At 41.5% G+C, this 22,212-nt stretch overlaps 1 protein-coding gene and 3 non-coding genes across 17 annotated transcripts; 2 read left to right on the top strand and 2 right to left on the bottom strand.

Annotated features, from left to right (window-relative positions):
- Window positions 1-2,777: 2,777 nt before the first annotated feature.
- Window positions 2,778-11,893, bottom strand: LOC129214614 (uncharacterized). 14 transcript variants are annotated; one of them, XR_008579747.1, is made up of 8 exons: window positions 10,733-11,052; window positions 9,917-10,120; window positions 9,692-9,817; window positions 9,324-9,449; window positions 8,755-8,864; window positions 8,558-8,629; window positions 8,265-8,462; window positions 2,778-7,850 (listed from the first exon to the last, which is right to left on the bottom strand). XR_008579747.1 is itself a non-coding variant. In XM_054846552.1 (6 exons), the coding sequence occupies exons 2-6, from the start codon at window positions 10,882-10,884 to the stop codon at window positions 5,397-5,399; spliced, it is 675 nt and encodes a 224-aa protein (XP_054702527.1). In that variant the 5' UTR covers window positions 10,885-10,902; window positions 11,364-11,893; the 3' UTR covers window positions 2,778-5,396. The 14 variants fall into 14 exon arrangements, 1 of the variants encoding a protein (XP_054702527.1); XR_008579745.1 differs by having other exon boundaries at window positions 2,778-5,463; window positions 8,755-9,449; window positions 10,733-11,057; XR_008579751.1 differs by having other exon boundaries at window positions 8,265-8,465; window positions 8,558-8,806; window positions 10,733-11,056.
- A 4,935-nt stretch (window positions 11,894-16,828) lies between these two features.
- Window positions 16,829-16,935, bottom strand: LOC129214852 (U6 spliceosomal RNA). Its single transcript, XR_008579831.1, has one exon. It is a non-coding gene; the product is annotated as a U6 spliceosomal RNA (small nuclear RNA).
- A 2,051-nt stretch (window positions 16,936-18,986) lies between these two features.
- Window positions 18,987-19,058, top strand: TRNAQ-CUG (transfer RNA glutamine (anticodon CUG)). Its single transcript has one exon. It is a non-coding gene; the product is annotated as a tRNA-Gln (tRNA).
- A 659-nt stretch (window positions 19,059-19,717) lies between these two features.
- TRNAQ-UUG (transfer RNA glutamine (anticodon UUG)) lies at window positions 19,718-19,789 on the top strand. The gene has a single exon. It is a non-coding gene; the product is annotated as a tRNA-Gln (tRNA).
- Window positions 19,790-22,212: the final 2,423 nt, after the last annotated feature.

Genomic DNA, 22,212 nt, shown 5'->3' with positions numbered 1-22,212 from the left:
ATCTACTGCAACCTGTACTTTCAGCTGTCATTTTGGAAAAGGAAAGATGAGCCATTGGGATATATTAAATATGTTGCACTATACTATCCACAAGTAGTTTTATCTAATTTGGGATTAAAAATGGCACAAGAAGAATCAGAGCTGCCCTGTACAGATTCTGTTTAAGTCATCCCAGATCACCAGCTGAATCACAAGATACTGTACTATATTCAAAGCTAGGCTGAGTTTATCGTATGATGGATTTTTTTTAAACTATAATAAAATCCTACTGCAATAGGATTTTATTTTAGTTTTTATTACTGTATATAGCACCTCCTGTCTTAGTGTTACAGAATGCTTTCATTTGAAAAATAAGTCACTTCAAGAACTGTTTTAAAATGATTGTTTAAACAAAGCTTACAAACACTGATAAAATCCTTCAGCTGGAATGTCTTCTAATGTTTGCAACAAGGCTGACCATCCAAGGAGAGCATATAGGATAGCAAAGAAATTTGTGAAAAGACCATGAAGAATAAGAAAAACTGATTTAAAAGCACTGGAAGTTTTTCCAGTGGTTTAAACACCATTCAGCCTTTGTTCTCTCCTTTGCTCTCCCCTCCTCTATTTTGCCCTGGAACAACACAAATGACTTTGAGAGGGTCAGTAACTGACTTGCTGGTGATCCTGGTTGCTCAAACACATATGGATTAGTTGGCAATTTATGATGCAAAGGTAAGTCTTAATAATGACGCACATGTTAAGTTGGGTCTGTCAAAAGGCATTTTGAGAAAATAGGAGCTATCATGTATTACAGAAGAGCTTCTCCACTCTGGTTTAGTTCCAGACCCTAAACTTAGCCCATCATTTAAGCTGGTGAGGTTCCTCCCATTTGAAAATTTCGAAGACATCCACAGATCATTTACTACTGAGAGTGGAGATAAAGAACAGGAAAACACACTAACTTCAGAAAAGTAGAACAGCCCATCTTGAAAAACAATTACTTTACAAACACCATACATAATAGTAATCATAGAAGAAAGAATACTTAACACAGTATCTACGGTCGGTTATCTCACTTCAGACCATATCCTCTGTTAAAGACAGAGAAAGTAAGGTCTTTGTAATACATGTTATAAACGTTCTCTGCATACACACGCTTCTATTTAGTACAGACAAAGCTATTAAAATCAGTAATTGGCTGCAGTTGTATAATTCAGGTGTCCGCATAAATATATTAAGTATTCCCATACTGTCGGGTCACATACCTTAAAAAAACATGAATCAGGACTTTGACTACTACAATAACAGTTAAAAAAAAAAAAAGAAAAAATGAAAAGCAGTAATGCAAGATGAATCTTACATTCTGGATCCTACATTCTTTTAAACACCACTTCTATAAAATTCTATAAAATACTCGGAGATTTTCAAAACTCAGCTAGCCAAGGCCCCAAGTAACCTGATCCAAACCTGAAGTCAACCCTGTCTGCACAGAAGGTTGGATGAGGTGACCTTCAGAGGTCCCTTCCAATCCACGTTAGTTTATGATTTTAGAAAATAAAATGGAGAGTGGGAGTGGGTTTGTATACACATACCTACTCACAAACACACTTGCCCTCTTTCTTTCTAGATACCCTAGCCAGTCTATAGTTAAAACTACACTGAGTACTGCACGTAAAGCAAGATTACAAACATCAGAGTGGCAGACTGATTTTGCTATCTTAAATACACATCAACTTTACATTTATATATGAGAAGTACAGAAGAAAGTATTGCTTTATGACCTAAGAGAGGTGGCAAAGGAGTAAGACTTCTCATGCTTATCAGCTCTATCTGATCTCAGAAGTGTCCAATTTATCTGTTAAATCCTCAGCTTCATGAGAACACAATCCTCACTACCCTAAGCTTTCACTCCCGTAGTGGTGAGGAATCTCTCTGGAATTATAAAGGGATGAAATATTAATTGCTTCTGCTGAGACATGAGAAAAGAGAGGAAGCAGGTTTGTCCTGAGACAGGTAACCACTCAAACCACAAAAAAAAAAAAAAAAAAAAAAACAAAAAACCAACAACAAACATTCAGGTTCACCATTCCACTCTAACCCACATTTCATTTACACATCTCAAACCGAAACTCCACTACTCCTACCTTCGGAATTCCTCCTTTGATGCTGTTTCCCTTCTGCCATCCACTGAGCAGTATTTTCAGCAGTGACTCATGAGAATGTGCTTAACATGACACGTTGTTGAAACTCGTTTGGGATGCCTTGATTTAAAAGCCCAAAAGACATGTCTCTAACACAGGATGTGAAAATTTCTTAAGAAAGTAATGACAAGTATCATCACACATTTCATACTATTAAATCTTTCTTACAGACAAGCGATCATGCCTTTTAAAAGTTACATTTGGAATTTACTCCTATTTCCCCCACAAGATAAAAAAAGAGGAAAGAGAAGCAACTTGAACAAGATGATCCACTAAGCCTGAAGAATTCAGAGTAAAACCAGATTCCTGCATCCCTGTTACATTCTTAAATAATGTGTCTAGGTGCAGCACCCTGCTTCCTCCTGAACTTTGGCCCGTATCATCAATCCTTATAGACAGGCATTCAAAATAAGGAAAGACCTGAAGAATTACCCAGCCATTCTAAACAGTAAGAAAAGAGGGTATTGAAACACTATTATCTTCTAGAGTAACCTACTTCAATCTGTCTCACCCCAGTTCTACCCCCTGTCAAGTGGTGTCTGTGTAGATCTACAAAACTACTTATTTCACAAAGAAAGCTGCAAGAGCCGTTTTAAATAATTTTGTGACAAGTTTTGCAGGTTTTTTTACTACAAAGGTAAATCACAACACAGAACAGTTCACCTTTCCTGAACAAAACATACAAAGTTTTCACGTAATACTAAGTTAATTGAGCTAAGAGCACAATCATAATTATTGTGATTTTAGAAAATTACTTACTGCAAATGCAAAATAATGGAATACAAGGTTAGTAGTATGGAAACTGGTGCATTAGAACTCACGTTCTTTAGCAAATGGTTTGAAATGTAAGTTCCAACACAGAACCTGTTCTTATTTGGATAGAAATTTCCCAGTTTACATACTTAAATACATTTCAAGAGATTTGATAGATCCACAGTTCTAAGGAAACCCACTGGGACAGTAAAGCCCCATTACAAACACAAAACAAAACAATAATCAGTGTTTTTACAGCCACTGTTTGCCTTTCACTATAAAGCCATACAGAAAACTTCCTCTTTTTCACAGCACTTCAGTCAGAAACCTATACTCAGTATTGCCAAGATCCCAACTATTTTGCTTAGAGTGATTCTTCTATGTGTATATTCTTAACATACCATTGGAAAAACAGCGTAAACAATTTTTATAGATTTAGTTCTGACATTTGAACATATTCAAGTTCAGCAATTCCCATAGACCTGTTGGTGCAGAAAAACTTACTCAGCTGTATTGACAAAAGCATAGCCATTGCTCATCACGTCCTCGGCAGAAGCGAGAATCTTGTTTCAGAATTGTTACCCTTCACTATTCTGCAAAATTTACTGGCAAATACTAACAATAATCTCTGACTTCTGTAGAGCGGAATAGTCAAAAGCATATGTTGATATAACAACCCAAAATATATCATCCATGCATATTATAATATTACAAAAGGAAATTTAAGTCTACTTTTCTCTTGACTTTTCACCAACATGAAGTGCTAGTCTAACGGTGGTGTTGGGGGAAACACATGAGTATGGACTGACTCATACTATATTCAAGTACTACGCACCAGAATAATCATTATACCAGTAATTTTATGTAGTAAGTGTACCTCAAAGAATAAGTTGTTAAATAATATAAATTTTTAGCATGCATTTATAAAGGCACAAGAACTAGGCTGAACAGGCTGACAAGATGGTGCTCAAATGCCACAGAAGGGCAGAGCTCCTGACTGAAATAAGTTCCTGCAGTTGCAGATTCTTCTGCTGATCTTGTAGACTTTGGAGGAAAACGTAACTGATTTTTCTGAAGAAGTCCTCTTCCCTTTTCACTGTGATGTCATTGACAATAGAAAATCTGAGAGTGCTGAAAGACACTTCAGTGAGGCCTAGTGTCACTAGTCATACTTTTTCTGTGAGCCAAACTGAGTCATTTACATGAATGACTGCTTGGTAGTCAATGAAAAATTTGGAAGGTGCAGAGAAAACAGAGAACAAAAAAAGACATGGGAAGTGGCATTTTCATTTTGAGAAAGCTTCAACAAATGATCTTCTCTGTTTTATTAAAAAAAAAAAAGACAACCTACGTGCGCAGCATTTGGCAAGAGAGAAATTGTTAATAAGGTAATGTTGAATTTTTATACTTCAAAAGCAACAAAAACTATTTAAGAGCAGCAGATTCTTTTATCAGGTAAAGTGAAATAGGTCATTAAAAAAACGGAATGTTGAGTGTAATGACCTAATTAGGGGAATTTCTCCATACACAGAGGCTGTTCTAATGTAAGTTGATGGGAAAACCCAGCTGGCTTCAATACGGTAAGATCAAGACCTAACCACTTACGAAAGTATGCAGTTAAAAAAAAAAAAAACAAGAATCAGAAGACTGGGAGTTTCTGTCGTTCTGACATATATTGAATACAATCATACTAATTTCACAGTTTCTCAGTTAAAAACTTTCCAGGATTACTCATACTTAGTAACAACAAAAGAAATTCAGAACTACCAATGCCATTCTGTTGAACTTCAGTTACTGAAGTACTTCACACTTATTTCATCTTTGTTAGAGAAGAGAATAATTAAGAGGCATCATAAATCAGCTTTCATAGTATCAAAAGCCAAAACAAGAGATCAAATTATTCAGTAACAAAATATATTTAGCTAAATGACATAGTAGCTCTCTTGATTATGCATTTTGTAGAAGGCACTAGCACAACACGCTATATAGTCCAGTGTTTTTACCCATCATTTTTAAGTGCATCAACAACCTGCAAGAATACCTTCCATTACGTGGGATATGTTAAATTTGTTCCCTAAGAAAAAGCATTTCAAGAAACGCATTCAGGATGGAAGTGTGCTTGATGCTGCAACTGCTACAAGAATGTTTTTTCTATTTTAACCCTTGGAGTTTTACATAAAATGGGAGGAACTTTTTCATTAACACAACCTATAGAAAGTTAATACATTCTGAATAAGCTCAAGCAACACCTATTGGCATTTTGGCTCATTTCTGGTTGCCCTTCAGAGAACTATGTACAGACTCTCACAGTGAACTAATCCACTCCACACACTTTATTAATGTTAACATAACACAATAAAACTTTAGGTAATTAAGTTTAATGTGCTTTTCAACAAGTAACATGGAATTTCATGCTACAACTTACAGTAATTCTTTATAGTTCACAATACCCTCACAGCAAAATCAAAATGGGCCAAAACCTGCCCCAATACTGTTATGCAAGAGCTTGATTTTCTTCTGGCTGGTCACCCTGAAAAGTAACACAATGATAATAGTTACAATGGGACATTCAAATATCTAAATATGAAATATGTTTGTATTGTTTCACAAAGTATGTCTAGGCAAGTACCTTCCCTTAATAGAATCTTCTAACTTGGAAATAATGGACAATATTACAAAAGCACAAATGGAATGATTGTATGTGCAGTACATAAAAACATAAGATGTTGGTCTGATTATCTGATGTATATACATAGGTTTCACTATAGTGAAATACAGATCAACATTTAGCATTACAATAAAATAAATTGTCTTAGACTAACGACTCAATCTTAATTTTCTGTAAGGAAAAGCAGCGTTACACATTCACTTTCAAGTTACATTAGTGAAATAACCACAGATTGTGGTTTGGGGGGAGGATGGGAGGGGTGTTTTGGGGTTTTTTTTAATTAAAAACAAACTGTGAACACTAGAGACCAAAACCAATACATGCGGAGTCTTTTAGTTCAATTAAGAATTATTTTATATTTTGGCCAGACTTAAAGAGTCTGAATGCAGACTAGTCAAAACAAAGCATCGAAAATCAATTTGTTGGTAGAGCACAGGAACCTGTCCCACTAAGGAGATTATTTTTTTTTCTTTTTTCTTTCTTTTAAATGTAATTTAAGTTTTACTTTCCTGCTTGCTAAGAAACTCCTCAGCTGTTCATGCTGGTACCATGGTAAGTCTTCAGCATTAACACCTTGCTAGACATTACCTCAGGATTGTTTATTTTCTTTCCAAGTTAGGGAATTATCCTTGTCTGGATAGTAATCATACAATTTTTCAGACAACAGGTTAAGATAAAGAGACGGTCTGCAATACAGACTCTTGCAAGGTCTCATGATTGTGAGAAAAGTTATGTAGCAAAAATTGTTATCAAAGGAGTTGCCACTACCATTTTAGGAGAGACAGGAACTGAAGCTGAAGCCTACCTTCAAAGTCGGGGCTTCCCAACTAATCAGTTACTAATGACTGACACCAACTCATCCTACAGGTTTCAGTCTTCCTCACCAAACTGCCGTGACACTTTGAGTATTTATTTTGTATTTGTGTTCTGTTTCATTTCTTAGTGAATCGAGGCAAGAAAAGATATATTCCATAATCTAATCCCAGGAAAGTCAGTTCTATCATGAGAATTTGTCTCATTAATAAAGGTCCAGGTAAAGGAGTCTTTGAATCTCTATCACTCAAATATTGCAGAAGTAAAAGAATCCCAAATCCCCCAAAGCTTCCTCAAAAAAACCCCTGTTCAACTACTTTGAACCATCATTCTTCAATTTTAACATCAGTCAGTAACAAAGATTAAAGAAAAAACAGTAAATTGTTTATTATCTGCTTTGACAGTTTTATACTTGTTACACGTAAACCAGAAAAATAATTTGAATCTAGCTTGGTTAGTATTCTAAATGTTAAAGTTGGAAGTTAGTAACAGAAGAAACATTAGAGAAGAACTGAATGTATTCAGGAACCTAACGGGACATGGTTCAGTAACACTTCTCTCTGGCTATAACTTGCTAATAACACTTTAAATGAGATTTATGTACATTCTTTTCTTCCCATGTTATTTCAACATTCCAACTCTTCACAAAAGCCAGAACTCAAAAAAAAAAAAAAAATCAAAAAACCACCATTCCACCTGGCAAGAATCTTGAAATCCCTGCTACTTGACTCCCTCACTGTTTATCCATGAATTTAATTGTCTACAACAACAGCAACCTCTGAAAGCTACCATCATCAGGCAAGACTCCATAAACAAGCCACAAACCAAACATTCAAGCCACTGATAAAGTGAGTAAATGTTCTTGCTCCATTATCTTTGATATTTCCAGTTCCTTATCAGTTAGAGTTTAGCCAACCTAAAACTAGACTAGATAGTAAAAGGCCGAGAATACAACAGCTGCTTTATGACTGTTAATTCAGAATTTGTTAATAAAGCCCCTTCAACAAGACCTTGTTCTTTTCCTGGCCCTTATATAGCAGCATAGAATGAAGAGACATACTCCATAAGGCCCAAACCAGTAAGAGCAACAGGAAAACATAACACCCAAATGCCTGGAAAGCAGGAAATACCTGCCTTCATCTCCACCCTTCAATAGGAAGTGCAGTACCACACCTTTAAAAACAAAAAGAAAAAAAAGGTATACATTAACATAACTGCTGTTCCTTTCTGAAGGAAAACCACTATTTTCCACAATTAAGAATTTTGCCCACCTATCTAAAACCACTGAGTTAGTAATTGAGTTTAGTCTTACTTTTAAGACCCAGGTTCAGCTACCAACATGAATTTGGGCAAATCACTTGACCGTTGTATGGACCACTTGACCACAGCTAGTAAGAATCCCTCAACATCATCATCACTCCACCTCTTCTGCTATACTGTGAATGAAAAACAAACCCAAAACCATTACCACTCATGTGGTGTTCAGACACTGCCATACAAAACAATTATTTTCCTCATAGAAAGGCTATACAACTACTCCTGGTAGGTAAATATTCCCTAGAATAACATAGTATGCCCTAGGATGTCTGTCCGATAAAGCTCTTATTTTTGAATCTCTTTATTCTTAGACAGCTGTCATTTCTTAGCTTTATACAATTACCACTGCATACATGCCTGATCATTCATCCAGCAACTTCACATAGGTATCATGAGACTGTAACAAAACATCATATACCTTACCTTGTAGGGTAACAGAAAGTTTTTCTCATACCAAACAACTTTTCACAATATTTCTCACATCTCAGAAGGCTGTAATAAGCAATCAATTAAGAACAAACCCTCTGTCTCACCTGTATCATATCAGTCCCAGGAATTCAATTATTGCTGTACTCCAAACTAAAATTATATTGCCAGAGAACAAATGCTATTTTGAAGACTGTACTTGAATTTGTCAGCTTCATCAGCACTGGTATTTATTTTCTCCTGACCTAGCTTCCAAGAATTCTTCTGTGCCACAGAAATTGCTTTCAGAACCCCAACTTGTTCACCTACTAAAATCAAAAGTAAGAAGAATTAGGAAAGTCACAAGCAAAACCACACTGGAAAACGAGATTCAGACAAACACGCTACATGCGTTACATACTTCACCATATTAGCGAGGGGTTTGGACACACCATGCAATGCCAATGTAATGTCCTAGGTTCTCAGTGTCCCCCTGCACACATTAAAAAATACATTTTTTTAAAGGTCAGATAACTAAGACATGGATGAAATTACAATTATTCAGTAACACTGCTGTGGATAATTGAAACCTAAATAAAGAGTAATGGACAAGCATACCTATTTGAGGCTCCTCTGATCTCAACTGTGAATGCCTCAGTTACTGATGACACTGCAGTAAAAGAAATCAGCAGCCGACTGATGGTGTGGTTGCCTCGTTGAGCACGGCACTATTTTTAGATAGGTTAACATGTCACTTTGTATGTAATATCACTCGGTCGACAATGAAACGTTTTTCTTTTGAGAAAGGTTAAAGCACGCGCAATTGCACTTGCCTGGAGACTGTACTACTGTAAAAATCTAACTGCTTACTAAAGTGACTAGGATACATGTAAAGTACTAGCTATTTTCTTGTTGCACTCATGAATCTTGTACACAATTAAGGAAGGCAGTCACTGAACAAGCAGGTTTGCTGTGTGTACTCTAAGAGTCTTACAACTTTTCCAAAATCTCTCTCAGATTCTTGCCTCACAAGGACTGGACCAACCATTATGTACCAAGATGTTTTTAGATAATGAATCAGATCATGAATGATGTGAGTTTCTAATAGAGAAAATTAGAAGTGATAATAAAATCAATGCAAAATATTTTCATATGCAAAACATGCACAAAACCATAGTATCACTAACGTGTCATCTGTCTCTGTTGACAAGCAGTCACGCCGCATCTCTCTCTCTTCTTTCACAGTTACAATTTTCACATCTCCAAGTTCAGAACAAGCAGATTCTTTAGACAACTGGTCATCATTGTCATACCTGCAAATACAACCCAAATTGTTAAGTGAAACATTTCTTCTGCAAAAAAGCTTTGTTTCAATTTCATCTAGACTAGTATGTGCTCAATGACACAAACAACAAAACAATCCTGTTCTACAAAGGATATCAAAAAATCTTCCATTTTAATAAAACTTATTTTAAATGTCAGCTATGGTCTTTCAAGTTCTATGAAGAAAAACATTTAATCTGCCCTTCACATATAAAGAGAGTACACTACTAACGTTCCATCAGCTGCTATCAAAGAAGTGCTGCCTGACAATGCTCGCTCTTCTTTCAAAGCAATTCTTCCCACGCCCTCAGGGAGGGAACAGATCGGAGCTTTTGACAACGGGTCGTAGCTGTCATACCTAGAAAGAAAATACACAGTTAATACACAGTTGATATTAACACAAAGAATTATTTACTTGGTATTAGGAAACAGAGGATTATTGTGACAGTCTACTCACAAGTCCAGTAAAAACCCTGCAACTTCTGCATCATTTCTGAAATCCAACTTTTCTTTAAGTGTCAACCATCGGTCAATGTGATTTCCCACATAAATCCTTGTTTTCCCCCTTCTTCTATCAAGACTTTGCTTTCTTTTTTTCTTTTCCAGAAAAGACAACACCGGGGGCCTTCCACACCTCTTTGCCGGAACCGACATTGTAAGCCTAGAAACAAAGGAAAGATTACTTAGCGAGAAGTAGCTCCGAGCAACCGATTATACCTCAGCGTCCTGGATCATCCCAGCACAAACTGACTGCGAAACAGCACAAGCCGCCTACTCCTATGAATTTAAGGCCCCACACCGCTATAAACGAAAGCGGCACCCAGCAGACGCGCACCCGCCGTTCCACCGACCGAAGCGGTGAGAGCCCGCCGGCCGATGGGCGCGCAGCCCCGCATGGGCGGCTCCCAGCCGCGACCCCCGCCCCGGCTGAAGGAAGGCGCCGCGGCAACTGTTACCGCCCCCCTTCGCCCCGTCTCTCGGGGGCGGCGGCTGGGAACGCGGCCGTTTCCAGTCAGGCCACGGCGACGGGCCCCGGGACGGCCCCGCCTCACGCTGTCCCTGAGGGGGAGAGCCCCTCCCCGCCGCGTCCCGATCCCCGCGGGCCGGGCCCCCGCCGCCCCCGGGCCCCCCCCGGGGAAGCCGCTGGGGTCACCCACCGACCGACCCACGACGCCACAGCCCCGCCGCCACCGCGCGACAACGCCTGCGACGGAGATAAACACGGAGCACGGGACCGACGGGGGGCGGCGCGCGCTGATGACGCGCAGCTCACGTGAGGGCGGGGCGGAGAGTGACCGGCGGCCCCGGCCGTTGCGCTCGGTACGAACGCAGCGCTCCCCGGGCTGTATCCGAGCTCCCGTACGATGCTGGCGGCCGCTTACGGGGCAGAAGGCGGAACTCGGGTAAACGCGGCTCCGGCCACATCGCGCACGGCGCATCCGCCTAGTGACCGAGAGCTAATTAGGTTAATGTGCACCGGCAGCGCCGGGCGGGCTTTCCCCTCCCGTTCCTCAGAACTGAATCTACCCGGTGTTAGAGCTTAGTCCTGTCCCACGCAACACAAGGCCTCGCGGAACGCTCCTTAATGCGTCACAAGATGTAAGCAAGGCTCGTTTTGTAAAGGTCGAGTACCGGGTTTAAGAAAACTGGTTAAAAGCCTTTTTTAAAACGTTAAAACAGGCAATTAACTACAATCGCATCTACTGAAAGGACATTTAAGGATACTGAGCTAAAAACTGGTATCTGCCCGTTACTGAAGCTGAGAGGAAGCAGGTACCACAACATATTTTTAATACTCATTTAATAACAAACTTCAGTAAATGTGTCACACACAATAAAAAAGACTTGTTTGCCAAGCAACAATTCCCAATATGAATTTCAAAAACACTGTATCATTATTTTACCTTCTGAAAAGCCAGATTCAGAGACAAAGCTAGAATCTTCCTCTGAAGAGCAGAAAGTGTTTGAAATTTGATTTACCTGTTGAAAGGGAAATACCGACACAAGGGAAAAAAAAAGAAGATGCAACATAAATTTGGAATCTATGTTGTCACAATGTACTGTAACAGCATGCATTCTACCACTTTCTTAGCCCTTCACGCACTTCTGCTTACATGTACTGCATTTTTAAATAAATGACTAAAACCGCAGAACAAGTTAGCTAGCAATATTTCTGGATAATTTTATCTAAACAAGAGGGACAATCATACCTGCCAATTTATTTTTTATTATTTCTACTGTCAATTTTGGTGGACTCACAGTAACAAGTCAAACAATTTAGCTCAAGAACTAGTAGATGACTGAAGGCTTATAGAAACATTTATTTGCATCCGCTGAATCAGCTGCATAACTTCACTGAAATAAAATCTTTTCTTTGGTTTTTGTCCAACATTTACATAATTCGAAAATAAAGAACTGAAGGAAGAAAAAAAAAGCCTTCATGTCCTGAAATATATTTCTCTATTTTTTATCATTTACAACAACAGTATGTGAGCAGATTTTCATGACACATTTTATTGTGAGTTAAAAGTTTTAAAATAATTAGCATAATTATAGGTTCTCTCAAAACAGCACAAAATTTCAGTGATACATGTATATAAAGCTAATCCCTTGGTTTTACCCTTTTCATATAAAATATGAGATAATTCCTCTATCACCATTATTTCTGTAAAATACATACTTAGTGATGCTGTTTCCACGTAAATACAACTATTTAAGAAGCTTTTCATACTTATTTCTTCTGATTGCCTTCACAAATACAGTTATTGTCTGTATAAACAGATTTACATTCCAAATAACGGAACTGTTTTAACCACTAAAAGCTGTTGTGTGCTGCTAAGTTCCTGTTTATCTTGAAATCAGAAAGCTGCTGGGAGAAGCAAGGGGATACTAACAACATTTACTTCTACCAAGTAATTTTCAAACAAAAGCAACTATGCAGCGATTCATCTTTTATGCTAAGTTAGTAAATTAAGCAAGCTACTTCCTTTACACGTGCTTGTAAAGTTGAAAATAGCATTTAAAAATAAAAACGCGTGTCTGTGTTCTCAGTAATGAATTAATAGATAAAAAAAAATTGAAGCTTTTAGGTTAATGTATCTTGCTGTATGTGTGGGTTTTTTTCTGTTCCTCTCATTAAGGAGGTCTGCTAGCCAGTGTTAATTTCTCAGCTGATCCTGGCTGTGTGACAGACACAGGCAAGGGAATGCTTTTAATCCCACCAATATTTATGTTAATGCTGATTTTACCACTTGGATGTCCATGTCAGTAAGCTTTATATTTTGCCCCTGCACTGTTTTCACACAAGCCCTTTAATAAACATGCATTCCTCATACAATGCAGTGTATGTTATAAAGCCGCGGCAGCTGCCACTTCGGAATGCAATTTCAAAGCCGATACCCCAGGCTCAGCAAAGGTTAAGGTTCATTTTCCTCCACAGCAATGCAGAGAAATGTAACTGAGGGCACCAGGTGCAGCCACAACTGCAGCCGTGCAGGAAAGAATTTCAGAGGTTTATATAGCTCATAGCAGTCTCTCCAGTAGATTACTTCAACTAACTCTTTCCTCTTACCATCAACGTATCACTGAAAATCCTGGCTATACTATCACCTTTCTGCTGATAAATATTTGTACTATGCTTCATTAGTTTCCAGAGCAAACATCTTCTCTTGGAGCGCCTGCATATTTAGCTTCCAAATGTAAGAATACAGCAATAATGTACCTTACAAAATTATGAAGCCCACTGTCTCCTGAAGCATGTGTTTTTCAATATAAAATGCCCTATATTGCTACACGAGCAATCAGTAAACCTAGCAATATGTTTAAATACCTCATTTATTTAATGTTTTATATATATTTGTGAGACAGGATTAAGAAACTGTTCCCTGGAAATACTAATGCAAACTTCTTCATACAGCAAGTAATTTATCTATGTAATAGAATAAAAACCACGCAGAGACCAAGTTTAGCTAGCTAAGTAGCCTATTTTCAGAATGCATGCGGATACTCGATCCTTTATCTGGTATATTCTCCCAGTTTCCAGTTATCAGTGATTTAAGGATTTTAAGACAAGGGGGTGAATTCAAACCATTACATTAAGCAGACATGGAAAGACCTGTGCTCCATTAACTGAATCCCTTTCAGACCCCACTTAATATTTTGGGCTTCATAATATCCTACTGGAGCAATTCTTCACTTTGTTTTTTGAGCCCTTTGCTACACAAGTGTTATTCCTACACAAGTGATTTATGACACTAGCACAAAGTTGTACTTCCATGTTTCAGTTCTATACTGATACCCCATTAAAAATACATCACAGTATTGATATTAATTGGCCCCTCACAAGGCCAACTCTCTCATCATCAATAGCATTAACCAGTCTGTTTCCCTTCTAACCTGAAACAGAATCAATGGCAACTATTTAATAAAGAGAACTAACAATAAAGTTGAAAACCACAAGGATTATCACCACACAATTCATTCCAGCAAGAATCTTTGCTTGCATTAAAACCTTTAATACTTTCAGAACCTTTTTTTTTTTAAAAACAGTATAAAAAAAGACAGATTGACAGAAAGGTTTAAGACTTTCAGAAAGCACACTCATTTTCAAAATCGAGCTCCCAGTCATTTGGACCTTTGTGATACAAAACAGGAACTACTATATTCTAAGAGATTTTAAGAAAAAATAGCTGTACAGAAGCCTAGCAAGACCTGCATTCTCATTGCATCTTGATCCATGTAAAATCAGTAATAAAAAAGTAGAATTTCCTATGTTTTATTGATCGTTGCTGAGGATGATTCATCACATTTAAAGTCTTTAACATGAGCTTCCTATCTTTCATCTAAGTTATCAGTCATATATGCAAAGAATTAATAATTTTTTATATTAAAAAGCAACTAAATTATACTGTGTAGTTCCTAACATGCAATTAAAAAAAAGTTGAACAAGCAGAGTAATCAAACCAATAAGCTAGTGCATTTTCACTAGAGAAAACAGCATCTCTAACAATACATTTGCTTCATGTTTCCTATTTTTATTTTCTCCCCCTCACCATCTGCCTCTGTTTTTTCTTCCAAAAAGCATCCACCTCATTTAGCTTCATTTATCCCACAGAATTCAGACTGAATAGAAACAAAATTCCCAATACCAAAGCCAAAAAAGCACTACCTATTCATAAAAAGCCTTCTAAAAATAATTCTCCTTTTTCTTATAATAATTTTTGATCTTGAAGATAAGCAGTCATATTGATTCAATGCTTTGCTACTCAAGCCTTCTAAACAAAGGAAGTTGAGGTTTTTGGCCATCAGTACCTTTGGATTGTACCTCTGCCTTCAGTGCTGCCATTTTTGCCAAATCTTCCCCTGTTCTTTTGGTAACCAGTACTAAATCCCACAAAAGTGAGCTATCGTAGCGCAGAGAAACAGGGTGAATTACAGAACACTCAAGAATTTCAGCTACTTTCAGTATTCTTCAGCAAGAGAAAGAACTACTCCTTCCAGTCATGGAAGTCACCTAAGGCCGGGCTGAGGGGACAGCCTGGGCCCAACGAGCCCTGCCAGTCCGGACAAGCCGCCTCGGTTCATCTCTCTGCAAGCAGCTCAAGTACACGTACACTTTTTTTTGGCTGTTTTTATAACATTTTTAACTAAAAGTACTATTTACTGCACCAACGCAATACTTCCACGTGGTTTAATGCTGACGCACCGCTAGCTGATGGAGTAGAATCCCACTTAGGTCAAAACCTGAGCAGAGATTACACAGTTAACTCTGCTGATCACATTGAGCTGGAAATCTACTCCAAATGTCACTGAACTACCACTTCTGGTGAAACATTTAAGACAGCAACCCAGCTTGCTCTGCTTAAAAAGATCTGCATGAAAATAAAAACGTTTCGGGGAGAAAATCCTCACAAGGACGCTCAGCAGCGCCTGAAGAGTCTGCAGCTCCGCCGGTGGAGGCCCCCAAACCGCGCGGGGCGGCAGCCTCGCACCGGGATCCGCTCCCCGGACCCCACGGTCCTCGCCGAGACCCCGGCGGAGCGGTGAGGAGAGGAAAGGAGAGCTCCTAGCGAAGAGACGAGACGAGACGGGACGGGACGGGACGGGACGGCGGCAGCGCCGCACGCACCTCTGAGCCGCCCCTTCCCGCGCTCACGGGGAAGGCCACCCCCACCACGTGACCCGGGAGCAGGCGCAAGGCTGATGACGCTACAAAGCCGCTGCCCTTAACCGCCGCCTGAGGCGGGAGGGGCCGTTCGCCTGACAGGGCTGAGGCGGCGGCTAATGGCCGAGCTCTCCGGGACGGGCCCGGCCCGGCCCTGCCCTGCCCTGCCCTGCCCTGCCCCGCCCCGCCCCGCCCGAGCTGTGCCGCTGGAACTGCGGACGCTCCCTCAGGGCGGAGACTTCTCTGCGCTCGACGGGCTCCGGTGTCTGTCCCCGAAACGCATCTCCTCAACAGGGCTCCGCAGTCAAGGGGAGCAGCATCAGAGAGGGAACAGCAGAGGTGCCGCAGCAGAGAAGGCAGAAAGGACTGACGTGAATTTTGCAGCTGTTATATAAAAAAATATACCGATCTGCCAAGATAATGCAGCAGTAGGGGTGTATGTTCTTACTCTGTGTCCGAATTCATTCAATGAGGCAGATGGGAAGAGGCCTTCAATTATTTAAAAGAAGTTTTATGAGAAATAGAACAGAGCATGCATTGATGTGGAGAGTGACACAGTTTTTCTCACGGACAACATGAGCAGAGTCAGAACTGAATCCAGCGAAGGACTGTAATGATAGGAGTGGGAAATAGAGAATGCTCTTCATTTAAATGCATGACATGCAACGATCGGGAGAGCCGCTTCAATGCCAGAACCCACACTGTACCATGTCCAGAGAAAATGAGATCATGAGGAGAGCAGATGAAACATGGGAAACAAAATTGAGAAGGTAAAATACAAAAAGGTACTGGCCAGTGGTGACTCTATAATTTGAGTCCTGAGGCAAGTCCCTGCAGGGCAAAACTCAGGACAGACCTCATTTTGTGAGTCATTTCTCTGCAGCAACCATAGTAAATTTAATAAGTGGTATTAAAGAACACTTCTGGACCCAGCTTGTGTGTATAAGCCTGAGGGTTCTGGGTCTTAGTGTGAGAAGAAGCCCCATGCACAGGCCAGGGAGGAGTTTGAGCCAGGTAAGCTGTCCTCACCGGGGCACTCAGACCTCAGGTCCCATCCTTGTGCCTCTGAGGTCAGTGTGTGGTGTCACAGGGAGTATGGAAGGAACGAGACACCGGGGCCAGTCCCGCATGCTGGCCACGTCTACAGGGGTGCCAGGACCTGGCTGAGTGCCTGGGGGGGCTTGGAGGGCCAGAGGGGGAGAAAAAAAAAATATGGAACGCTTCACGAATTTGCGTGTCATCCTTGCGCAGGGGCCATGCTAATCTTCTCTGTATCGTTCCAATTTTAGTATATGTGCTGCCGAAGCGAGCACGATTGTTGCTTGACCTCCGCGGGTATTTATACCCCCGAGATTTGGAGTCTGTCTGATTAGGGTGAGCCTGCGTGTCTGAAGCGTAGACACAGACTGTCTGAGCAGGCTGTGTGCCGCCGTTCTGCCATGGCTCCGGTGCCGGGGCTGGGCGGGGGGGCGGCAGGCGGCGGGCGCGAGAGGGGAGAAACGAACCGTGCGGCGGGCGCGCGGCTCTATGCAAATACGCGCAAAGCCCTCTGGGGTGGGGGGCGGTCCGCGCGCCCTGGCTGCCGCTTCTCGGGGCCGCGCTACTCCGCGGCGGGGGGTCGGGGGAGTGCGGCACCCTGTGGCCTTGTCGGGGGTTCGTGTCTTTAAAAATAACTTTGAGAGGACTTTAAGGGCAGCAGTATTCAGTTCTTCGCAGTAATATTACTATTTTCTGTGGTAATATATTAGTAGTTTTAACTTAAATTGGTTTAATATCAATTATGTGGGGTAATATACTGGTAATTTAAAGCATTCGTTGTTATTTCAAGTATCTTTCAAGCACACAGGAGCTATAATAGGGGACCCCTTAATTGTAGGGAACGCTGAGCGGGAACACGTTCCTACCTGGCAGGGGAAGGGCTGCCGTGCAGCCGGTTTCCTCCGGGGCGGGCGGAGCGGCTGCAGCGCGGCCGGAGCTGTGGCAGTGTGCATGGGGCGGGCGCGGTGTGTCCACGGCGGCGGCAGGGCGGTGCGGCCCGCTCTAAAGGCAGACGGGAAGTAGCATGTGTAGCAGCAGCAGAGTGGCGCAGCGGAAGCGTGCTGGGCCCATAACCCAGAGGTCGATGGATCGAAACCATCCTCTGCTAGCTTTTTGTCTTTTTCCACTAGTGCAGAACAGACCCTGCCGGTGGGATCTCTGGGTTCACTGGTGGTCCCGTATCACGGGGCGCAGCGACCCACGTCTGTCTCTCTGCAGTGCGGTTTATTTATAGGAGCGGGGTTGGTTGGTGCTGCGAGTATCATTGGTTTTTTTAGACCATCTTGACAACAGGTAGTGTAGTGGGTGTGGGTAAAGGAAAGACAGAGCACACCATGGTACAATGCCTGTAACCTTTCCTTCTAGAGCAGTTTGATGATTTCATAGAATCACAGAATGGTTTGGGTTGGAAGGGACCATTAAACGTCATCTAGTCCAACCCCCCCTGCAGTGACCAGGGACATCTTCAACTAGATCAGGTTGCTGAGAGCCCTGTCCAGCCTGACCTTGAATGTTTCCAGGGATGGGGCAACCTCTATCAAGTGTTTCACCACCCTCATAGTAACAATTTCCTTCCTTATATCTTGTCTGAATCTCCCCTCTTTTAGTTTAAAACCATTACCCCTTGTCCTATCACTACAGGCCCTACTAAAAACTCTGTCCCCAAATTTCTTATAAGCACCCTTTAAGTATTGAAAGGCTGTGAGAAGGTGTCGGAGCCTTCACTTCTCCAGGCTGAACGACCCCAACTCTCTCAGCCTGTCCTCGTAGGAGAGGTGCTCCAGCCCTCTGATCATACTCCTGGTCCTCCTTTGCACCCACTCCAACAGGTCCATGTCTTTAATTACACATAAAAAGCTCGTTGTATGCGTTTGTAGTTTTCCATGTCTCGCTCATTTAAATGAAATTTTCTGTTACCTATCCACTGGTCAATTAATACTGAGAGAGGTAAAAACCTGGCAAACTGAATAGTTGTGGCCATGGTCCCTGCTTCTTCTCAAGTATAGCAAGCAAATACTCAGCCCAAAATGCATGTGAAGTAAAAGTTAGTGCACATGGTATTGAAAGTCTATATTCAAGCTTTAAATCGCATGATCTGAGAAATGGCCTAGTGATCTTGTTTAATGCTAGGGTGCTTCTAAGTGTGCATTATTTTCAATGCTGTAAAATGTTGCGATAAATGAATAGTGGAATTCTTACATAGAGTGAATACATGCAGAATACACGGAAGAGAAACAAAGCAAAGATTGTAGTAATGAACCCATAAAGAGTATTGTCTTTTTTCAAGTTTCCCTCAATAGGAGTGGCTCGGGGCCCTGTTTTCAGCGGTTCCATGGTGTAATGGTTAGCACTCTGGACTCTGAATCCAGCGATCCGAGTTCAAATCTCGGTGGAACCTAAAAGTTTTATCCCGGAGCAGATTTCTTTACTGGTCATTATCGTGGAAAATGAGTTTGAGGCAAAATGAGTTTAAGGGAAACAGTGGTTTTCATTGCGCTTTTAGAATGCCATAAACTACTGACATGCCGTGCTACCTGAAAAACGTTTTCGAAGTGAAAGAGAAAGAGAAAAAAGCCCATAGAATTTTCCTGATTTTCTTTCATATTTATTATTTATTCCAGCTAGGTTAGTCAATTCTTACACTAATTATCCAAAAAATTTCAGACATGCCATAGTATACTGAAACGTAAGTAATTCTTTTTATTTCTACACTGTGAACAACCTGTGTGGAAACACAATTATAAATTATGCATTAGAAAAGCACGACGCAGTCTGCTGAACTCCGGTGCAGGTATGAGGATTCGATTTATGTACCTGAAAAAAGATGTTCTACTGCTCGTGTTTGCTTTCTGACATTGCATCTTTGTCGGCAAGTTCTAGTTTAGCGATCATTATACTACGGAGACAACGAATATTGCAGAAAGGCAGAATAAATATGAATATTTAGGTTGCATTTAATTTAAGATGCAAAAGAGAAAGGGCAGCGGGAATTTTTACAACGGGATTTGTTTACTATAGATTTATTCTCCGGCCTCGCGGAGGCGAGTGCCACCAAGCGGTTCTATGGTGTAATGGTTAGCACTCTGGACTTTGAATCCAGCGATCCGAGTTCAAATCTCGGTAGAACCTGAAGCACGGCTCTCCCTTTTTCCTCGCCATCAGCGGCCCCTCACGGAACGTTGCGCGACTTCCAGAGCGCCGGTACCGCCGCTCACGGCAAGGGCAGCTTGGGTGTTGTGGTGGGTTGACCCTGGCTGGGGGCCAGGTGCCCACCAGAGCCGCTCTCTCACTCCCCTCCTTCACTAAACAGGGGAGAAAAGGTGTAACGAAATGCTTGTGGGTCGAGATAAGGACAGGGAGAGATCACTCACTAATTATCGTCACAAGCAAAACAGACCGAACTTAGAGAGGGAATTCATCTAATTTATTACTAAGCAAAACAGAGTAGAGGAATGAGAAATAAAATCAAATCTTAAAACACCTCCCCCCACCCCTCCCATCTTCCCGGGCTCAACTTCACTCCCGGCTTCAACCTCCACCCCCCTCAGCGGCACAGGGGGGCGGGGAATGGGGGTTGTGGTCAGTTCATCACATGTTGTTTCTGCCACTTCTTCATCCTCAGGGGGAGGACTCCTCTCATCGTTCCCCTGCTCCAACATGAGTCTCTCCCACGGGCTACAGTCCTTCATGAACTGCTCCAGCGTGGTCTCTTCCATGGGGGTGCAGACCTTCAGGAGCAAACTGCTCCAGTGTGGGTCCCCCACGGGGTCACAAGTCCTGCCAGCAAACCTGCCCTGGCGTGGGCTCCCCTCTGCATGGGTCCACAGGTCCTGCCAGGAGCTTGCTCCAGCGTGGGCTTCCCACGGGCCACAGCCTCCTTCAGGTGCCTCCACCTGCTCTGGCGTGGGGTCCTCCACGGGCTGCAGGTGGAATCTCTACACCCCCTCATCCTTCCTCCATGGGCTGCAGGGGGACAGCCTGCTTCACCATGGTCTTCACCACGGGCTGCAGGGGGATCTCTGCTCCGGCGCCTGGAGCACCTCCTGCCCCTCCTTCTGCACTGACCTGGGTGTCTGCAGAGTTTCTTACATCTTCTCACTCCTCTCTCCGGCTGCAAAAGCTCTGTTGTTTTTTTTTTCCCTTCTTAAATACGTTATCACAGAGGTGCTGATTGGCTTGGCCTTGGCCAGCGGCGGGTCCGTCTTGGAGCCGGCTGGCATTGGCTCTATCAGACACAGGGGAAGCTTCTAGCAGCTTCTCACAGAAGCCACCCCTGTAGACCCCCCCACTACCAAAACCTTGCCATGCAAACCCAACACAGGTGAACGTATGTGCCTATAGAAGAGCTAAATTTTGCACGGACAGCATATATAACCACCCCTCACAGTGAAAAACAAAGTGCAGCACAGCAGGGTACAGACCAAAATAGGTGTAAAATCCCAGGAGCTGAATGCCAAAGGGTTTTCCTTGACCTGCACGATATCACACTACTTCTGATTTTCTTAAATTGAATAAACAGCTATACGTTTGACAAAGAGATCAAATAAGACTTTATTTTTTCCAATAGTTCTTACTACAATTTAACAACATCTTTCATTATGTTTTAATGTTGGTTTATATGTATATTAAGTCTTTTTTTGAGGGAAAAAAAAGTCATTCACACTGAGGAAAATCTGATTTTCAGTAGATAAGCGTGCAGAATTTGGACATTATTTTTCAGGTGCACCCAACTATTTGCTTGCAAGATAGGGACAGAAATGCAGCAATTTCAGAGTGGGCATAATCTCACAGATTAAACCCTGCACAATTTAAATGGATATTACTTCTGCTTTGCTGACACAAATCCTCCTTATTTACTTTTCATTTCAAGAATAGCTACGGACATCTTAACATCTTGGCTCCCCTTCCCCAAACCTGTTTTTACTAGTCCTTTGTTTACTCAGCAACAGGAACATGTCTGTTCTGTGCCAAACCGAAGATCAGCTCCTCCTCCTTTTCCTCTGGCCAGGTAACCACTCCTTACTGGCCCTTGAAAAACATGCAGGCCACCTTCAGGTCTAGTTATTATTTTGTGGAAGTTAGGGTGCTAACTCTTCAAGTGAATTTATGAAAATGTTTGTTAAACTCCTTGAAGAAATTTTTGCACAACCTGTTGATGAAAAAAATACCGCCCTCTTCTGTGTCAGCGCTAATTTTCATCCTTTCCCCAACTACGCTTATTAGTATCAGGCTACACTCACGTACCTTTACCATTCCTTGTGCACCTGTGTTTTAAATAACTATATATAGTAAACTTCATCATAACTGGTAAACTATCACAGATTGGCTTCATCCAGCAACATCATGCTTGCCAGATAAGAGAACTTTAAAGCCACTAAATGCTTGTCTGCCTTGCAATGATCCAATATATTATTTTACAATTCTAGAGAGCAAACTACCATCTCCTACTGCTATCCAGAACTTTCTCCTCCATCACAATTTGAAGCGTAGCTGTGATCTGGAATACTCATAAATAGCTGATACAGTATTACTGTTACAGACTTATTAAGTAT

This window comes from Grus americana, chromosome 18 (genome assembly GCF_028858705.1).
Source record: "Grus americana isolate bGruAme1 chromosome 18, bGruAme1.mat, whole genome shotgun sequence".
Classification (NCBI taxonomy): domain Eukaryota; kingdom Metazoa; phylum Chordata; class Aves; order Gruiformes; family Gruidae; genus Grus; species Grus americana.
The sequence above is the reverse complement of the archived record's forward strand: the minus strand, read 5'-3'. Positions and strand labels throughout refer to the sequence as shown.